The sequence below is a fragment of the Cibotium barometz genome, chromosome 55, assembly GCF_041138505.1.
Source record: "Cibotium barometz isolate CiBa-2024 chromosome 55, ASM4113850v1, whole genome shotgun sequence".
NCBI classification, from domain to species: Eukaryota; Viridiplantae; Streptophyta; class Polypodiopsida; order Cyatheales; family Cibotiaceae; genus Cibotium; species Cibotium barometz.
In genome coordinates this window covers 37,319,045-37,339,443 of record NC_141100.1, presented here as the reverse complement: position 1 = coordinate 37,339,443, position 20,399 = coordinate 37,319,045, and the positions used below count along the sequence as shown (strand labels likewise).

Sequence of the window (20,399 nt, the reverse complement as noted above, 5' to 3'; positions counted from 1 at the left end):
AAGCTGAATTATTGAGCTCTGAAATTTTTATGATCGGAAGACATTTGAATAGATAGTGAGAGGCACTCCTCCACACATGGCCTTCCATTACGCACTGTGGTGTTTGGACCCATTAAATTATCCCATCTCTATCATTTATTTAGTATTATTTTGTACATAGCCCGCGGGCGCTTAGTCTAGCGGTAGAACAGTTGGGTCCCATTATGGGGCCGGGTTCGATGCCAGTGGGGTTCGGTTGTGAGCCGATCGAGTAATCCACCTTCCCCACGAAATATTATTTGGTGTTATGATTGATATTATACATGTATATATATGCACCAAATTTGGTATAGGAGAGGTAGGAGGGAAAACCGGGAATTTTGTAGTTTGTATTTGTGGGCTAACTTATGCTCGTCGTGGACAAAGTAAAGCTTCCCTCTGCACACAACGGGGCCAATCCTGCTCGTGTTTTACCCTTCTCTACAATACCCATGTCTTGTTTTTCCCATTTCTGTGCAAGCGCACTGTTGGGTGGGCACTAAACGCATCTAAGTCCTCAGGAGAAGACCCATTTCGTGTTTCACCCTTCTGCAATGCCCACATCTTGGTTTTTCCCATTTCAATGCAAGCGCTGAATCGGGTCCTTCAAGTGGGCACTGAAACCATATAAATTTTCATCAAAGCAAGGGTCAAGCACAATACCCATCTCTTGTTTCAGCCTTCCCTGCAATCCTTACATCTTGTTCCTTCTATTTCTGCGTGGGCTCAACGTTGGGCCTTTCAAGTGGGTGCTAAAAACGACGAAGTGTACCAGCAAGTCAAGGGCTATAGGAACGGGTCGGATCGAAGCCAGATAATCTAGGCTAGGATTTGAGCTTTCACTGTTTCAATGGCTTTTGTGGAGAAAAGGCATGCAGATTCCCCTTCTTTTGTTTCGAGCTTGAAGGATGCGTTAATAAGTAGACATGGCCTAGAAGAGAGAGAGCACCTCCATGGTGCTACAAATCCTGTTGAGATAGAGGAGCCTCGTGGAGAAGATGATCGCCCCTGTGTTTTGGTGACCAATGCCGATGGCATCCATGCCCCTGGTTTGAGAGCCTTGGTGGAAGCCTTAGTTAACAGCGGTTGCTGCAATGTCTACGTGTGTGCACCCGATAGGTAAATCTTCTCATCCACCACAGATGTTCCTTTTTCTGTTCCATCAGAGTTCTCAGTTCTATCTTTATTTTCTGAATTTCTACTTCAAGGCATTTATGTCACATTCTAGCTCTATAATCTGCAAATTTGTAAAGAAAACCTACGAAATACTGAGCTGCAAGTTTTCTTTGTGAACAAGCCCAACATTCTTTCTCGGAAACAAAATCAAATTAACTATAAAGGAAAAAGAGGGACATTGTAAAGCTCAGTCTTTCTCTCTCTCTCTCTCTCTCTCTCTCTCTTCCCTTGAGTAGATCCTAATGTAGTTGGAATTTAGTTACCCTCCCCCCCCCCCCCCCCCCCCGCCTCTCTCCCCGCTTTTGCACTGGCTTACGACTGGCCCGTGGGGATTTAACCTCCCAAGTCAGAAGGCCACATGATGCCTTTCTTCTATATCTTGCTGAAGGTGCAGTCGGTCAGTATCCAGCAGTTGGGCTGTACTGTTGGACAATAAAATCCTTTTTTTATAATATAAATGCTGTGTTTATTAGTCCCTGCTGTTGGCCACTGCCTGGACATCAACTGCCTGCTGTTGGGACCCTTGATGGCTGCCGACAGCGTATCTGCTGGCTGCCGACAGGGTTCCCAACCCTTCCATATGATGCTTATGCTGTAGCTAATGCTGTTGGTGCTAGTGATGCTGACTATGCTGATGAAGTGTTGCCTATGCTGATGATGATGAAATGTTGAGGCTTCTGCTACTGATGCTGACTCTGATGAAGACACTTTTGATGCTACTTGACTGCTAACTAAGCAGGGATTAAGTATGTTCATGCTGAAGATTAGCCATGGCATGGGCGTGCACGTGACATTTCCTTTTTCTAAACTTGATGACGGGGTGGAGACCTTGTCATCCTTCCTCCTTGGGGTTCTATTGAACTGCTATTGCGTATTGACTTTGACTGATGTTTTTGGTCTGAACACCTTCACTCTTGATCTCCACTTCCAAGTCTTTGATGAAGTACTGAGCATCTGTTCAATGTTGTCCCCATGCTTGCTTTCCCTTAACCTTGACACAGTGGTGGGTCACCTGTTGGAACTGATCATCCTTGTTGCTAGGCCTTTGGAATTGATCTGAGAGCTTACTGAGGTATTGGGTTTGCGTACCTACCCTTAGGGACTGCATCCTCTAGCTTCGCTTGTTGTTTGCAGACCACTCCATCTGCTACCTTGTTGCATCCTTCCTGTTGGAATTGTGCACCTTTCTTGGGACATAGCTTAGTGGGCTGAGCCTGAATGCTTTGATACCAATGTTGCATGTGCGGAAGCCTTGCTGTACTGATCCACAACCCTAAGCATGATTAAGAACATTAATGCTAATTATCATATGATTAAGATAGAGAGGAGAGAGATTAGGTGTTAGATTTTCTTTATTCATATGGTACAAAAAGGTAATTGATGCTTGTACATGAATTAGGGCTTTGGTCAGCCCCAAGGGGTTGACCCTGGCCCTTCTACATATCTTCTACTTGATGCTAGATGGAATGATGATTGATTAATGACTTGTCTAATGTTGAAAATGATGCCTTTCTTATATATCTTGCTGAAGGTGCAGTTGGCCAATATCTAGTAGTCGGGCTGTACTGTTGGACAATAAAATCCCTTTTTTATAATATAAATGTTGTGTTTATTAGTCCCTGCTGTCGGCCACTGCCTGGGCATTAGCCACCTGCTGTTGGGACTGCTGATGGCTGCCAACAGCATATCTGCTGGCTGTCAACAGGGTTCCCAGCCCTTCCATATGATGCTTATGCCATAGCTAATGCTGTTGGTGTTGATGATGCTGACTATGCTGATGAAGTGCTGCCTATGCTGCCTATGCTGATGATGATGAAATGTTGAGGCTTTTGCTACTGATGCCGACTCTGATAAAGATACTTCTGATGCTACTTGACTGCTAACTAAGCAGGGATTAAGTATGTTCATGCTGATTAGCCATGGCACGGGCGTACACGTGACATAAGTATTTATAATTGTACTTCAAGTACCAAGGGGTGACTGTACACAACGATGTCAGCACACAGTCGTGCTCTGTTGAAGATCCTTTTTGACCTGTCCTGCCTGTAGAGAAACGCTCTGAGGACTTGAGCGTCAAGGGGAATGCAGATGATTATGACATTGTTCCAATATATGTATATATAGGTACACTGCTGCTGGTCGGCCTGCTCTGCCCGACTTGCCATGCGTCAGGTGGCTGCCATGTGGCAGTGCCATGTCATCAGCTGCAATGTGGCACCTGCTTTGGCTAGTCTACCATGCTTGTTGCCTGACTGTTCCCGCCGTACCTTCTACAAGCCAGCCACAGGTAACTAGGGTGAGGTGTGTCACAGTTTTGCTGGTCTCCCTACTGCCTCCAAGGTTTGAAGTAAATAATTCTTATGGAGTGACTTTATATGCTAAGTTTAAACTTCGCCTTTTAAAATCTTGGAGCCAGTTTACATGCAAAAAATGGTCAAAATCGCCTTGCTGGGGTACTGGTGGATTGAGCATGCTGAAGAAGATGACAATCATTTGTAGATAATATCCTACAACAAGTTTTTCATGGCAAAACATTCTTTCCAAGGGGCTGGACATTGGACACCATTCTTTTTGCTTTGCTAGCTTTTGCTGTCTCAGGTTTGACAATATTTTTTATTTTATTTTAAGAACCTTCATTAGTCATAAAAGAGAAAAGCGAACTACAAAACAGCCCCAAAGTGGAGCCTGATATGTAAATCCCTTGAAAGAGGGAGAGTGAAAAGAAAGGAACGGGCTCCCTCTCCGGTTGGTTGCTCTCAAAAGGAAACTACATCAAGTGAGGGGGAGGAAAAAGCCACACTGGGAGCCTATGGTGCCAAATTGGTCCATCACCCCCTCGAGTAAGGAAGGAGCCCAGACTCCATGTGGGTAGGAAGGTGGTGCTGCATTTGCTCTGAGTCGCCAGTGAGGCGGTCCCATCGTCCCTGCAAGACGTGGATGATGTCTAGTGAAATGGAGCGGATTGTCTTCAAGAGAGTTGCGGTGCCAAGGAAAAGGTACGTGTAGGTTGGGACAATGCCTATAAACACTCAGCAAACACTCAGCAATGGGTAAAGGAAAGAGACTGAGGTGAGTAGTGATGGCTATAGTTACCAAGCAAAAGGAACTCGTAGCAAGGAGTGGTAATATTGCTAATGATCTCTCATCTTTGGCACACTCCAGCACTGGGTGCCCATTGGGTAACGGGGGCCACCAAGGCTGGGATGGCCGAGATCTCCCATCTTTGGCACACTCCAGCACTGGGTGCCCATTGGGTAACGGGGGCCACCAAGGCTGGGATGGCCGAGATCTGAAAGTGGGGAGTTGAAGGGTGAGGCTAGTGTTCTCCTTGTAGAGTTACGCTCTCCTCCATAGCCCAAGCAATTGCGCTGCAAGTGTAGCCACCAAGGGTGCCCACATTGGACTATTCCAGCCAGACCATCCCAAGGTGTCACATTGGATCATCCTTGGACTGCCACACTGCCACAATGGATCACCCCCCGTTGGACCATCCCATCGGACTATCTCGGAGTATTCGGTGGACTGTCCAAAAACGGATACACGGGAGGTGCACGCATTGGCATTGAAGGCATCACACTATCACTCCGCCGATGGCATCTACCAGAGATAGGAGATGCCATCGATGCCAACGACACTATCGATCGACTCCACCACGTCTTGCAAGAATCATTTAAATGGCCCTCAGCTCATCCTTGAGGATTGTAACATGCGGAAGCTTCGGGGTCGAATCGGTAATTTCAATGCTCAGAATTCAGCAATCTTTCACGACGAAAATAACACACAAAACTGAAGTAGATGTGCAGAAAATAGAGAGAGAGGGAGAGAGTAGGAGAGGACACAGTATTGGGTCCCAAATACCCTCTGTAGGGCCCCCACCACAAATGGTGTATTTGCTTTATTAGAATGATGCAAATCAGAAAATAAAGACTGAACTTTGACTTGAGATAAATCTCTGCCCTTGACCTTCAACCTTCACCCTTGCGTTAGCTTCTCCCTTGGCTGTCCAGGTCCTTGAGATGCTTTAGCACTTTGTGAAATATGAGATGAATGAATGAAAACAAGGCTTGGGTTACTGAAGACGAGGTTTTGGTCAATAGTGACTAGAATGGTCTTTCAAACGCTGCTTCATATGGAGTCCTGCCAATAGCTGAAGAAAAGGCATCATTCAAAACAGCTTGAACTAAAGGCAAATAAGATGTCCACTAACCTTGGTGATTGTGGACATAACACTTCAGCACATCAAAGGCCAACTGATTGTAGATTTCTATCTGGCCATCAGTCTGTGGGTGAAATGCACTGGAAAAATTCAATTTAGTACCAAAGTTATCAAACAATGCCCTCCAAAAATGACTGGTAAACTTCGCATCTGTCTGACACTATGGTCCTAGGGATCCTGTAACATGCAGCGGAAGTATTCGTAATTGAGGATCCTGTCACACAAATGCTCACACCGTCTTCTATATCCTAAGTTTCGCGAGTTTAGCAATCCACTTTAAGACTTTAAACTTTAAGAGATTTAGAGAGAGAGAGAGATGGAAACTATACACCATATGGGGTCTCGAATTACCCACTGAAGGACCCTCTATCTCGTTACCAGAATAGTATTTGCTTTATTATCTTTGAAGAGACTGACGGTGGACTGACGATAAGCCAAACACAAGATCTCTGAAGACCAAGAGTCGGGTTGAACTGTACACGGCTATAGAAACACCAATGATGTCCAATCTCAAGCCTATGCACTCTTCCCAATGGAATGAGGAAGGGCTGCAAATCTGAGGTTGAGATAGGGGCTGTTTGGGACTGTTCTGGGCTATGTATGAATGCTGTAAATGAAAATGAATGTTGAGTTTTACCTTCACCAATTGGCTGTAGCAGAACGATGAAGATGAATGCTGAAAACTGTATGTATGCTGAAAACGCAAAGGGGACTGAAGGCTGAATGTTGTAGATGTTGCGTTTTACTGCATAGAGGCTGAATTGCTCAAGCGTTGATGCTCCTAGATGTTGATGAGGAAAATGCTGAGGTATGAGGTGCTGAATTCTGCAATCGCTTTATGCTCCTTGTGCGGAAGGCTCCAAGCATTGAGTGCTTCAAGGCTGAATGAGATATGAATGAATAAATTGATGATATGCTGGGCTGCTGGTCGGCTGGCTACAGGGCTGGCCGACTGCACTTGTCCAAATAAAATATATAAATGATGTAAAAAATGCACAAAAACTATTGTAAAATATGGGAATAATACTGGATAAATTCTGATGGCTGTTAGATGATATCTGAAGGCTTCTGCAATGGTCTAGCTAGCCTACATGCATATGGAATGAATGCTATGCAATATGCAGAGTGCTTTCTAATGCAAATCCTAAGGTTTCTACTGACTCTAAATGCATGAATGCATCTCTTCAAGTGGGTTAAGGGACTTGGACTGACTGACTGACTGTCGAAGGCTGAGAATGACCTATGTAGCTCGTGCCTGAGGATTACAATGGGGTCACGGCTGAGAATGACCTATGACTTATCCTGGACTGAGGATTACAATGGGGTCACGGCATACGACAAATATAATCCTAAAAGGAACTAATATGTACAATGTTGCACTGATGATGATGAGCCAGCTTGTCACCATGCACTACAGTGCAGAGTGCATGTGACATTCCCTCCTGCTTAGCTTGGCGGTAGGTTCATGGCTTCCAAGTAGTCCGCCAATACTGGGGGTACTCTTGAAAGAATTCCTCGTCTAGCCATATGGCTTCGTGGGTACCTCGATCTCGGAACTTCGTATAGAATTGACGTATCTGTTGACCGGAACCATGCTTCCAACGATGAAGAAGGATCTGCTCAGGCTCGATGACTTTGGCTTCGTCTACCACGTCTGGCTGCTGCTGTTCATCTGAAACATCAAAAACTTTTGGTCCAACTGAAACTCGCGGCGGGCGCCCGAGGGACTAGGGCCCTTGACACACTTGTTGATACCATCAATGCATATTAAAACATTTAAACATGGCCACAACCTTAACACATATCCATCATCACTTTGCATAAAACATAAAAGCTAGACAAAACATCCACAAATGCTGAAAATGGAGCTTGCCCGTGTGACACCGCATAGAGGCCGGAATGGGCCGACCCCCCTTCCCCCCCCTTGGAGTATTTTATTATCCAAGGAGAATAATATCATGTACAAGCTTTGAGGGCCTTACTCTCCCCATGGGAGATGCCGGATTATCCATATACAAATGCCATAACACAGCCCAACACGAGGCTACCAAGCCGGAACACAAGCTGTAGAAATGCCGAACGAACAATATAATCCATATATCTCCGTGTGGGTATTGATTCTTCCCCAAAAACCACAGGTCTTCATGCAATAGAGTTGGTACAGCAAGTACAACTCTCCATTCAATCGGCACAACAAGTACAGTGGTTGGTACAACAGGTACAGTGGCTGGTACAGCAAGTACGATGGCTGGTACAACAAGTATGGTGGCTGGAACAGCAGGTACAACAAGTACAAATGCTAGTATAGCAGGTACAATGGTTGGTACAGTTGGTATAGTGGCTGGTACTAGCAGGTATAGCAAGTACAAGGATTGGTACAGCCAGTACAGTGGTTGGTACAGCAGGTACAACAAGTACAATGGCTAGAAATCATAATAAATGATTAAATACCCTTGTCTTTAGTATTTCTTCACGATGGAAGCCTCCAAAACAGTCCCTTACAGGTGGTATTCTTCATGGGCAGCCTTCAAGAGAGAGAGAAAGAGAGTAGCCATCATTAGGGCAGCCTGTAACGGTGGTAGAGGCTAGTGTGTAGCAAGAGAGCCTTCATTAATGAAGAGAGAGGGCTTCAATTTATAGATTTGGGGCTCCCATGAGTGAAAATGGAAAGAGAAGGCTACAATGACAAGTGGAGAGCCACACAATAGGTGGAGTGACAAGTGTGAGGCCACTTGTCTCACTTTGATCCACAATCTGACAAGTGTGAGGCCACTTGTTTCACTTTGATCCACTTTCTTGCCACATGTCCCAATCTAAGAGATGGGTTCTCCCATAATCTTTACCTCTAAAAATATCCCAACTAGTAGACCTTCTGTCATAGGCACTTTGCCAACTCTTGGTATCTACTCAATTCCAGATGTAATGAGGCCACTTGTTTCACTTTGATCCACTTTCTTGCCACATGTCTCAATCTAAGAGATGGGTTCTCCCATAATCTTTACCGCTAAAAATATCCCAACTAGTAGACATTCTGTCATAGGCACTTTGCCAACTCTTGGTATCTACTCAATTCCACTTGTTTCACTTTGATCCACTTTCTTGCCACATGTCCCAATCTAAGAGATGGGTTCTCCCATAATCTTTACCTCTAAAAATATCCCAACTAGTAGACATTCTGTCATAGGCACTTTGCCAACTCTTGGTATCTACTCAATTCGAGATGTAATGATGCGAACAGAATTTCCATCAGAGTCGGGCCAAAAATAGCAACTCTCCTAAATTTTAGGAGTATGGTCCTTTGTATTCTAGGATAATCTCCCATTCCCAAAGCTTGTATATTCCAAATATTTAGACATCCTGGAGTCCACCAGACCCCTTTCATACTGGGAAATGTCGAGGCTGGTGACATCCTCCCCAGCTTCTTAAAAGTTGTCCGCAACTTTAAGCTTCAAGCCATATATTCAAGATATAATCATGTGCCATCAAGTGGGCGAGATGAGAGTCTCAAAAATCCAATATAACGGAAGAATCCATGTCCCAAAGAAATGGGCGAGACTAAATAAGTCTCCATAATAGCAATATTAAAATCATGTCCCAAAATAAATGGGTGAGAATTCCGTGGAAGATATGCTAGACACAGGCACAAGAGCCAATTGTGTCTCAATCACCAATATCAATGAGATAATCATATGTCAATGAAAATCACCAACCAGGTGCTAAGACACTTAAATAAGTGCCATGCACAAGAAACTAGTGTCTCACACAGAAACATGTGCTATGCACACAAAATGGTGCCATTCAAGAGCACAAACCATGGTGATAGAAAAGCTGGTTCTCCATAGTTCTGGCAATCCTTTCTCCCAATCCCAACAGTTCCTATGTTCTCCCATACAATCCCAACTCTGATCAACAAGCATGGTGTGGAAACAATGAAACACTCACTCCACAATCGCAACACGAATCCACGTGTATGGTGGAGTGTTCATTGAATTGCCCTCTCACAATCCCAACATGAATCCACATGCATGGTGAGATGAACAATGAATCTCTTGGCCTCTGTATGGGGAGATAGTATTGTTCCACCCACACATGATAGAAACAATCTTCAAGAGAGCACGTAGGACAAGAGAACACTACACAAGGTTATGTGAACCATGAGTTTCATAAGTCCAATGCATCCCAAATAAAGGGAGCCAAAAAGAATAATCCATAAACCTGAGGATAGATCCAAATCCCTAGAAAAGAAGTCCAAGAATCCATAGACCTGTATACCATAATCCTTGTATACAATATAACTCTTACCACATACTCCGTACTAACCACACACCTTGGAGTAGAGGTGGACTTTATCCATAAAAGCATCATATCCATGAGATATCCAAAGATTTCTTCTCTATAAACTCGGACAGATTCGTCCATAGAAATTGCTTGTGAAGCCCAATATCGATATAAATCTCGTCCAAGAAAGAAATCTCCATAGATATAATCCATCCCAATAAAGGGAGCCATAAACAATGTTTCCCTGAAACCATGTCAAGACAAACAACACCACCTTTCTCCTTGCATGGCTATACAAGGGTTAGTGAACATCAAAAACACTTCATAGTAAATAGCAAAAGCACCAACTTTGCAAACTCAAAGTATAGTTAGCTTTTCTTTGCCAGATTGGTCATGAAGCCAAAAGAGATATCTCGTCACCATATCCTTAAGATATCCCGAGATATATCTCCATATAGCTTGCCTGTAAGCTTGATAATAATATAATCCACAATATCCATATGGAAAGAGTGCTAAACGTGTGCACATAAAGCCAACTCCACACCTCCAAGATAAAATTTTGTGAATTCATAAATCCCTAGATCAACAAGCTGTCTATTGCTCATGCTCTTGCTTCATAAGCTATGAAGCGGCTGGCCATGCTTAATAGCAGTGATAGTAAGTGTGGTCCCCACTTGAGATCTTTTCTTTTCCTTATTGATAGAAGGAAGCCTCCGGTTCCAAGAAAGCCTATGCTCTAATACTAATGAAACTTGCGGCGGGTGCCCGAGGGACTAGGGCCTTTGACACACTTGTTGATACCATCAATGCATATTAAAACATTTAAACATGGCCACAACCTTAAACACATATCTATCATCACTTTGCATAAAACATAAAAACTAGACAAAACATCCACAAATACTGAAAATGGAGCTTGCCCGTGTGACACTGCATAGAGGCCGGAATGGGCCGACCCCCCCCTTGGAGTATTTTATTACCCAAGGAGAATAATATCATGTACAATTTTTGAGGGCCGTACTCTCTCCATGGGAGATGCCGGATTATCCATATACAAATGCCATAACACAGCCCAACACGAGGCTGCCAAACTGGAACACAAGCTGTAGAAATGCCAAACCAACAATATAATCCATATACCTCCGTGTGGGTATTGATTCTTCCCCAAAAACCACGGGTCTTCATGCAATAGAGTTGGTATTGGCTATGCTAGAGAGACAGTGCCACTAGGCGCATTTTCAGGAACCCCGAACGAAAGGGTGGCTATTTGACACATTAGTCACGCCGGCACTGATGTATGGAGCAGCGGTATGGGCGCCAGGACTTGCTACCCATTGGTGGACACAGATAGAGAGACCACAAGCCCTCATGATGGCACGCATGATACGCAGCAAACCGTCAGTACCTCATGACATTATCCGAGCAGAGTTTGCTGCGCCTCCTATGATGGTAGAGGCCATATTCCATACTATATGCCTGCTAGACAGATTCAGAGAGATGCCACAGGACAGATTGTCATACAGAGCTTTTGAGGCATCTAGACAGCTGGTTGAGGCAGGAGACAGAGGATCATGGTATGCACAAGTCACACATTGGTTCTCACAGCATGGCCTAGACATGGATCATCTACCACCATTCCAGTATGACAGGGATGCACCACATATCCGTCTCTCTCATAGTGAGAGGAACAGAGTATTGAGACAGGACCTATGGCAGCTCTATACACGAGAGACATGGATATCACCTACACAGCCTCTTCCACCGAAGATGCTATACTACAGAGATCACTTCATGAGTATCACTGATGATGGATTTATAGAGAGGCCTAGATACATGGAGGGCTTTTTACCACACGGCTCCCGAGTAGCTATTGGTCAGCTTAGAGTCTCATCACATCGATTGGAGATCGAGACTGGCAGAGCAGCACGGATCCCCCGAGAGGAGAGGGTATGCAGATTGTGCAGAGAGGAGGTGGAGAGTGAGGAGCATTATGTATGCAGATGCAGAGCATACACAGCCATCAGAGAGAGATATCCCATTTTATTCAGAGAGCCACATTCTCTACGCCAGATCTTTGAGGCAGCAGACCAGCGCATATTGGGGAGATTCATTCTAGACATACAGCGTCACAGAGAGACATCATTACAGGCTCAGATAGCTCCAGAGGGGGGACGATAGACACAGATTACTACATTTTTTCAGAGATCCACCCCACTCCCAGCCCCTACACAGCAGGGAATTACTCTCCAGAGAGCAGAGACACTCAGAGCCCGCAGGAGACAAAGGACACCTGGCTTTCGGACACCACGTCTATACCAGAGAGAGATGACAGAGATCAGAGCTCAATTTCACAGAGAGGTGCGGAGTGACTGGCTCGCTTCAGAGCAGACCCAGGCATGTTCTTCAGGGAGCTGTGGACACCCCCTTCATTGATGTATACCATTCTATACCCCCAGTATGGTACAGGATGGAGCTAGCTAGGTTGCATATCATGATTGTATACTCCATGTATATAGCTTTGCATTCTCCTAGTAGTAGAGCTCCATAACCTCCCCCACTCATTGTACTTATTGCACACCCAGATTCTTAGTTCAGTACTTTTTCATTTTGTTGGGATGTTAGAGGATACCCCACATAGGTACACTGATTTGTCTCATAGGTCGAGTTCGGTCTTTTGGAAGACGTTAATAAATTCTTTCTTTCTTTCTTTCTTTCTTTGTTTCTTCCATAGCTTCCACCCATTTCTCCACAGCCTCGCCCAGGTTCTCCCCTTCTCCTTTGAAGGGTCCTGGTTGAGTTCTGTGAAGAGCCTTATGAATGTCGGGATCAAGCTCTTCTTCTTCAGAGAGAGGGTCTGGTTGACGGCCACGGTTTCTTCTCCTCATGATTCTGCCAAAAATAATATATTATTAAAATTTTATTTTGATATTGTCCACGAGATCCTAAGACTTAAGAGGTTCGGAAAATAATTTCTTAAACAAGATAAATGATCTTATTGGAGATCTATGATATATGTCCGGTAAGAGATTTTGCTTTATCAATTCGTCAATAACAATCACTTATACAACATGGAATTTTTCCACAAAACATTTCTTTATTTATAGAAAGGTTGCAATATTTACATAGAGTAGCTTGGCTCTTGAAATCAAAATCTCCTCGGGAGACGCATAAGACGACGGTACTGGGCTATAGCCATGCCCTGATACAAACGTTTCCTTACTAAGGGAGCTACTATCTTCTCCTTAGTAATAAAGCGACTAAGAAGTCTGTAGATTTGGCATGAAAGTCTGAAATTCCGAGGCGTTGAGTGATATAAAATAACACCATGTATCACTTTCAGCTTCATCAGAATCATGGTCAATGAGAGATTCTGCCTCAGCATCGCACGTTGGTCGTAAGAGGCGTGAACATACCGCCGTGCAAACCACTTGTGCTGTCGTCTCTCCGCTAGGTCAGGAAAATATAGATCCTCGAAATGGCCTGCGAGTCTGGCTCGGCTTGTTCGAGTTATAGCGGAAGAGATGAGATGCTCGAAGGCGAACGCAGTCATGTCTTGTGATTGAGTAAGGTCGGGAACACCAGATAAGTGTGGAACTTCCATCTATAAAAACAATTTCTTTGATTAAAAATTCTTCATTAATGAGGCTTACGGAATGAAAATACAATATGTAAATGCTCTTTCTGAGTTTTTATTACAAATTTTTGATAAGAATTCATTTGTCTTTATTAGCTTTCAACAAAGCTCTGATAGCAGCTGTGAGACTCCTTCTCTGCGGCGGCGGCGGAAGCAGCGTCGGCCTCCCGCGCGGGGCGGGGATCTACACTCGGGGTCTCGCCCGCGGATGTTCGGACGAGAGACTAGCCCGAGCGGTTTCTCCGAAACCGAGCTCAGAAAAACTCCCTTCGCCCGCACGGGCGATTCCGCCATGGGAAAATCTTCTAACGGGGGAATTACTCTAACGAGTCAAAGTCTTAACTATTTGAACTGATCTGACTGAACCTGAAGTCACATGATCAGATCAAGAAGAGACTTGTACTTGGTCCATAGAATCACCCTTTTTTTCCTCCTTTAACGAGGTACAGCCGTTGATCCTTTCCCATAGAACAAGGTCTTCTCAGGACTTAATCTAACTAACGTAACTAATTGTATCTTAATTGTTTTCGCAGGAATCCCCCAATTCAGCCTAACCCCAACCGGCCCATGGGTTAGCCAACCACCCGAGCCAACCACGTGACCACTGTATTGGTGGGATTCCTTTATAAAGATTTGGTTGTATTTTGCCCGGGTACCAATCTAGCCGGCGATTCATGCAAAAATTAAGGTAGGCATACCACGTACACACCCAATATAAAATTGCCATTTATACAGATTCGGTTGTCTTTAAAACAATCCTTCAATAGAAATCATAATATTATTGATCATCATCTTCCAAGGAAAAGAGTTCCCAGGCTCTCTAGCCGGCGATTCATGCAAAAATTAAGGTAGGCATACCACGTACACACCCAATATAAAATTGCCATTTATAACAGATTCGGTTGTCTTTAAAACAATCCTTGAATAGAAATCTAAAAATTAATTCAAATCCTTCTTTTCTTAAATATGATAAAAATTCTTCTTTTAACTAAATGCCAATATCTATTTTTTTTTTGAATAAGCTTGAAATCCCTCTTTTTCTCATTTAATGAGTGTAATCTAAATGCCATGGAAATTTCTCTTTTATCATAAATTAAATCTATCTAAAATTCCTCTTTAAATTAAATATTAATATTCAATATTTCAATATACCAAGAATTCTTCTTTTTTCCTTTAAATGATTGAATTCCAAATATGATGGAAATTCCTCGTTCATCATTTAAATCTATTCATGGATAAAATAATTTTAACTAAAATTTCTTTTAAAAATTACATAAAAATATTAATTAATTCGAATATGACAAGAATTTTACTTTTTCGATTTAAATGATTGAATTCCAAATATGATGGGAATTCTTTTTTCATCATTTAAATTTATTTATGCATAAAAATAAATTTAACTAAATTTTTTCTTTAATTTTAAATAAAATATCCATTATTTTGATATTCCAATTTTTCTCCATTGGAATACATGGATTTCCATTGTCATGGAAATTTCTCTTTTATCATAAAAATAAAATTACTAGAAATTTTTCTTTTTTTCTAATTAATTATTTATGCATAAGGATTAAAAATTATTTTTTTTCAGGGATATGATGAGAATTATTAATTTTACCTAGGATGACTGATTCTAGAATATGGTAGGAAGTCATCTTTTCATATTATGCATGAAAATGATTTATGTATTAATTCTTCAAAAAATTTGCTCCCTGCATACCTTCATGTGAGTCTATCCTTGGCTGCCTGTGCCATAGTAAATCTTCCTGGCGGAGTCGTAAAGGTAATCCCCAGGTACACATATGAGTCTACCACCTCTACCTGTCCTCTTGCTAGTGTGAAGATGGCCTTTCGTCGAACCGACCCTGAGGTGTGGAAAATCATGGCCTTGGTTTCCCAAGGTTCACTGTAAGCCCCCTTTGTGTGCAGAAGTCATTGAGTGCATGGAGATGGTGCTGTAGTCCCATCTGCGACTCAGAGACTAGAATAATATCATCTGCATATAGCATAATGTGGACTGTGGTACCTGAGATGTCTACCCCGTCCCCACCACCGTGACCAATGAAGTCAGCCACCTCATCGATGTATAGCCCAAATAGTGTAGGAGAGAGTGGGCATCCTTGCTTCACACCTATGGTGCTAGCAATAACATTAGATAGCCCCCAGGGGCATCGTATGCGCCCGAGGACCTACTCATATAAAGCATAGATGCCCCAAACCATCTCTGATGGGATCCCCAATGACTGTAGGCGCTGAAAGAGTCTCTCTCGTGGCATTGTGTCACGATGATCTTCTGGTCGTACAGGTGGTAACTCATTTAGTAAGTCATCAGCAAAACAATCATTGTGCTCTTGCAAAAATTTCAGCCTATCATTATAAAGAGTGTTTACATGTACATTATTTTCCTCAACAGGATCTCGTACAAAAATCAAGTACGCAAAAATACTCTTTTTCGTTACTTTCTTAATTTGTACATGAGATACAAGGGGAATGGTATCACCCTCTTCACCAGTTTAAATTACATGTTCTCGGCCTTTATGCATGAAGGTGATCTTGTTAGTCTTGTAAGCCCAAGGCTTTCCAAGCAATACATCACAGCCATTCAAAGGCGCCACAAGAAAATCCTCATGATCCACATAGCCTTGAATGTGTATGCGCAACTTACCAAAAATAGGCATGACCTGCACTTCTCTACCAACAAAGGCAGCCCCTGCTTCAATTTGAGGACCCATGTCCTCCACTTCAATACCCAAAGCAGCTGCTATTTGAGTGGATATGAAATTTTCAGATGCACAATCATCAAACATGAACAAAGCGGACTGATCTTTGAGTTGTCCCCAAGCTTTGCATACAACCCTATCTTTGCTATCATGTGAAGTGTTGCCCTGCACATCCGGAACCATATGCACATTAGGCTAGCATTTTCAGCTTTGTTCTTCTTATTTGGGCATGCTCTTGCCATGTGCTCAGTGCTGCCACAAGTAAAGCATTTGCCTTCACGCATATATTGCTCCTTCTTCACAGCACTAAGACCAAAGTTTGCCGGCTTATAAGGGCGCTTTTTAGCAAACTTATTTTCAGCTTTTGGACCTGATTTGGCTTGGTTTTGGTCCCTTTTAGGTGGCTGTCCATCATTTTGCAGGTTTTGGACAACCCTCTCTTTGCCTTGAAATGAGGGTTTAGCCTTATTGGATCGACTCAATTGAGTTCCAATTGCTCGGTGGCGGTGGCGGCTGTGATTAATTGGTGTAAGGTATGACCAGGATACATTTGTAATCCTGCTTTGTACACGGGTTGCAATCCCGATTGAAACCTTCTCTGTCTTTCCGCCTCGGTGACATGCATAAATGGAGACACCTCCAAGAGCACTTTCCAAAACTTTTGTATATATGCATTTACCGATTCCCCCTCATTTTGCTTTACCTAATCTCACTTCATTGTTATCTCATTCAATGCATTGGGAGGCAAGAATTGAGCATAGAACCTCTCCTTGAACTCTTCCCATGATCTAACAGGATTCGGTGAGAGCTTCTCCATGAGCCGCCAATGGGCAGCAGTGCCTTTTATGAACATGCTTACATGCCGGATCATGGATTTCTGAGTGAAATTCTCATCACTGAAAGCAATATCAAACTGGGCAATAAAAGCAAGTGCCTTTGATGCATCATATTCTCCATGATATGTGTCAAACTTCACAGATTTGTCTCCGGCTTTGAAGTCACGAGACTTTGATGCATGTGTGTGCATCTCAACATGTTTTCCCCCATGTTTGTCCATTGGGACAGCCCCTGTGAGACTGGCATCATTTTAGGACCAAAAGGTGATGCATAAGGCATAGATACATGTGTCCTGTAAGCATGAGGCATGGCTGGCCCCTCAACATGCATTGATACATTTTCAGCCATAACTTCTCCCTCACGAGCACACTCGAAGGCATGAGTGGCATGAGAGATACGCGGAATACCTGCACCAACAGAAAATTGCAGCCCATGTTGCATGTGTTGTGCATGCACATTTTCAGTCGGCAATGGCATTTGACATACATTTTGACCACTGCCATAAACATTGTATCCTTCACGAGCAACATAAGGTATTCCTGCACAAACGATCATGTACCAATGGATCCTCGCGGCGATAGAGATTCAATTCTTCTTGTTGTGCATGGAGAAGAGCCTGCATATACGAGTAAGTTCAGTCCTCAAGACTATGGACTCTTCTTCTTGCATCTTCTCTTTGCCACGGGACGGCTGTCCCGCATATTCATGTTCCCTATTGTGCACAACATGAGTTTGCTCATCCTGTAAAGCATTGGAGGCATGCATTTCATTGTCCCTACCTTTTGTATTAGCATCTCCAACATTCATTGTATGGCTGTCCATAATGTTTTAAGTGTAGAAATAGCTAGTGTTCACGGTGATCGTCTCTCACGATAGAAGTGAAAGAGAACCGTATGCTCTGATACCAATGTAACTTGGTTGAACACAATGCTAATCAATACACTTAAATACACTAAGATTTGAAGGACACTTGCTCAAGTACAAGAAGTAAATTGCTGAATTGACAAGAGACACACAATGAGCCAGAACGGCCGACTCCTCCCTTGAGTAAATTGTATTACTATTGGAGAAATTCAATACATAGCTTCACGGGCATCCATCGCCAAATCCTCCATGCCAATGCATATGAAATTCAGCATTTAGAAAATAATGGTATGTCGATGTAGATCACCAAGGAGCTGCCTTGATGCCCAGCCCGACTTCAGTGCCCATATTCTCTACCATTGACTCTATGTTCTACCAAGCAAGGTAGCAACATCTTCAAGAGCACATAGGACAAGAGAAATACTACACAGGGCGGCTAAACAAGGAGTCCTGCCCTTCTACTGAATAAGTAATGACAACACATTGTCCAATTAGCTTACCAGTCTTCATAGAAGTTGTTGCAAGCGGAAGCCTTCGCGTTGGAAGCTTTAGAAGTGTTGATATCTTCGATTTGCCGCAATCCTTCGCGACAAGTCTTCAAGAGGATGAAGGGAACCCTGGGAAAGCTTCCCCTATGGTTCAACTTGAGAAAGGAAGGCTGAAATTAGGGTTTTCAGCAAAAAGACCAGAAATTACAACAAGAATGAGAGCTGTTTTGCTGAATTTCAGTCATTGGGAGTGAGGAGGAGAGTGATTAGCACTTGGAAACACTCTTGGAAGCTTGGAAAACACCCTAGCAAGTTGGGTATGGCTATGGAGAGCTTGGAAATGGAGAGAAATGGTGGAAAAACAGAGTTTTCAGCCTCCAAAAATCCTCATGAAGAGAAAACACGAATTTTCTCTTAATAAGTAAGTGAATTGGGGTGAGGGGACATGGGGAGATGCCCATTTATGAGTAAAAGGGGAGGATCAAGTCCTGGACATTGAGTCTTGTCCGCCTCGGGACTTCAGTGAGTGTGAACTTGGAAACGGTCATAATTTATGAGTGACTTTTGGGCACCCAAACTTTAATGAAGTGGGAACGCACTCACTTATAAATATTGGCTAAGTCCTAAGGGCTATTTGAGCCTAGATTGGGTAATACTTACCACCTGTTCACATGCCACACAATCATGTCAGCAGACAGTTTCACACGCACGGTTCACGGGTGGGCGTCTCCTAGCCCGGAACTACACAGGTCATGCAGGCATGAAACAGCATGCAATTTCATTTGCAGGCAAGCACATAAAGATGCTATGCAATGCAGCATTGGCATGAGCAATTTCTGTTCATGAAACCATATAAGACCAAGCGTTTCCAGGCAAGTATATGCGATACCAGACCCAATGGAAAGCCAATCCTCCAGGCGTTTCCGGGCATGTACACAAAGGCACAAGTCCCAGCAGAAAGCCAAGTCCTCCAGATATTCCGGGCATGATAACGTCAAGTCCTAGCGGAATATCATATCCAACTATACAGCATGACACTTGTCAATCACATGCATAGGCACATTCCATAAGCCATGGACACCAATCCAATATGTACATAGTGTGAAAGCAAGAGTGAACCATTCGGGTGGCCAAATGGTGACACCTTGCCAGCCACTTGCACTGTCAGCAGGCACATATCTATCATCACTTGTTGCATGTGGTGTAGATGCAGTGAGAAGTCACCCGTAACCTCTTCCTTATGGTGTAGATGCAGTGAGAAGTCACCCGTAACCTCTTCCTTATGCACATATGACCTTGAACTTTTGAGAGGCTGGACCCCTTGCCTTCAACTGTAGTGGGTTCTTGAATCACATGAAGTATGCCAAACTTGGTCACTTTTGCTGAGCTCCTTCTCTAGTGTGCCTCTGCTTTATTGCTGTGCTTTCTTTTGTAGATTTCCTCCTCATGTCAGCTGCCATGCTTCTGCTACATGAGTTGGTTATGCTTGGAACCTGTGTCATCACTCATCAATTCTCCCCCTGCCTTAGCTCTAGTGGGCATGAGTTTCTTTTAACCTCTGAACAATTTTGGTCCTCACATCATTTTTGCCTCTCCCCCATTCACAAGATTGGGCCTTAAGGAAAATGATGCTCTTTATGCTGGGTGCACATCAGGGAATGCCACATTTTATTCTTAGAAAGTAGTGGATGCGTGTGACATGAATTTGGAGTTGGGCAAGAGAGACTCTATTCTCATTCTAATCTCTCATATGTGTGGATCTTCCTGTTTTCTGCAAAGAAGTGTTGAAAATTGTAGTGAAGGAATATTGATCCACATAATATAGACTCCTGATGACGGGAGTGGCATGGCTTATTACAACCTGTTTGAAAAGATTTAAAGTTGAGTTTTTGATGTAACATCTGAGGCTTCTTACAGCTTATCTTTTGGTGGCTTATAGTCATGGGCTGATGTGCAGCAATAAGGCTGGAGTTGGACATTCAATCACAGTACAGGAGACTATGGCAGTGAGTTCTATCAGTATTGAAGGAGCCGTTGCCTATGAAGTGTCAGGTCTGGTGTGCTTACCTTACCCTCCTTTGTTCCAGGCCTTCCATATCTAGAGGCATACTACTTATATAACTAGCTTCTTTACTTAGTTGCAATTCCAGCTTATGTCTCTTGTATGCAAA

General features: G+C 43.3%; 1 protein-coding gene across 2 annotated transcripts in view; it reads left to right on the top strand.

The window, feature by feature from the left end:
• The first annotated feature begins 280 nt into the window (after positions 1-280).
• LOC147607709 (uncharacterized) overlaps positions 281-20,399 on the top strand; it is an 83,391-nt gene continuing 63,272 nt past the window's right edge. Inside the window, exons 1-2 of one of the 2 annotated variants that reach the window (XM_086790398.1) lie at positions 281-1,137; positions 20,168-20,280. In XM_086790398.1, the coding sequence (XP_086646524.1) occupies positions 869-1,137; positions 20,168-20,280 (382 nt within the window). In that variant the 5' untranslated portion in view covers positions 281-868. The remainder of the gene's footprint in view (positions 1,138-20,167; positions 20,281-20,399) is intronic. The other variant, XM_086790399.1, reaches the window with a different exon arrangement.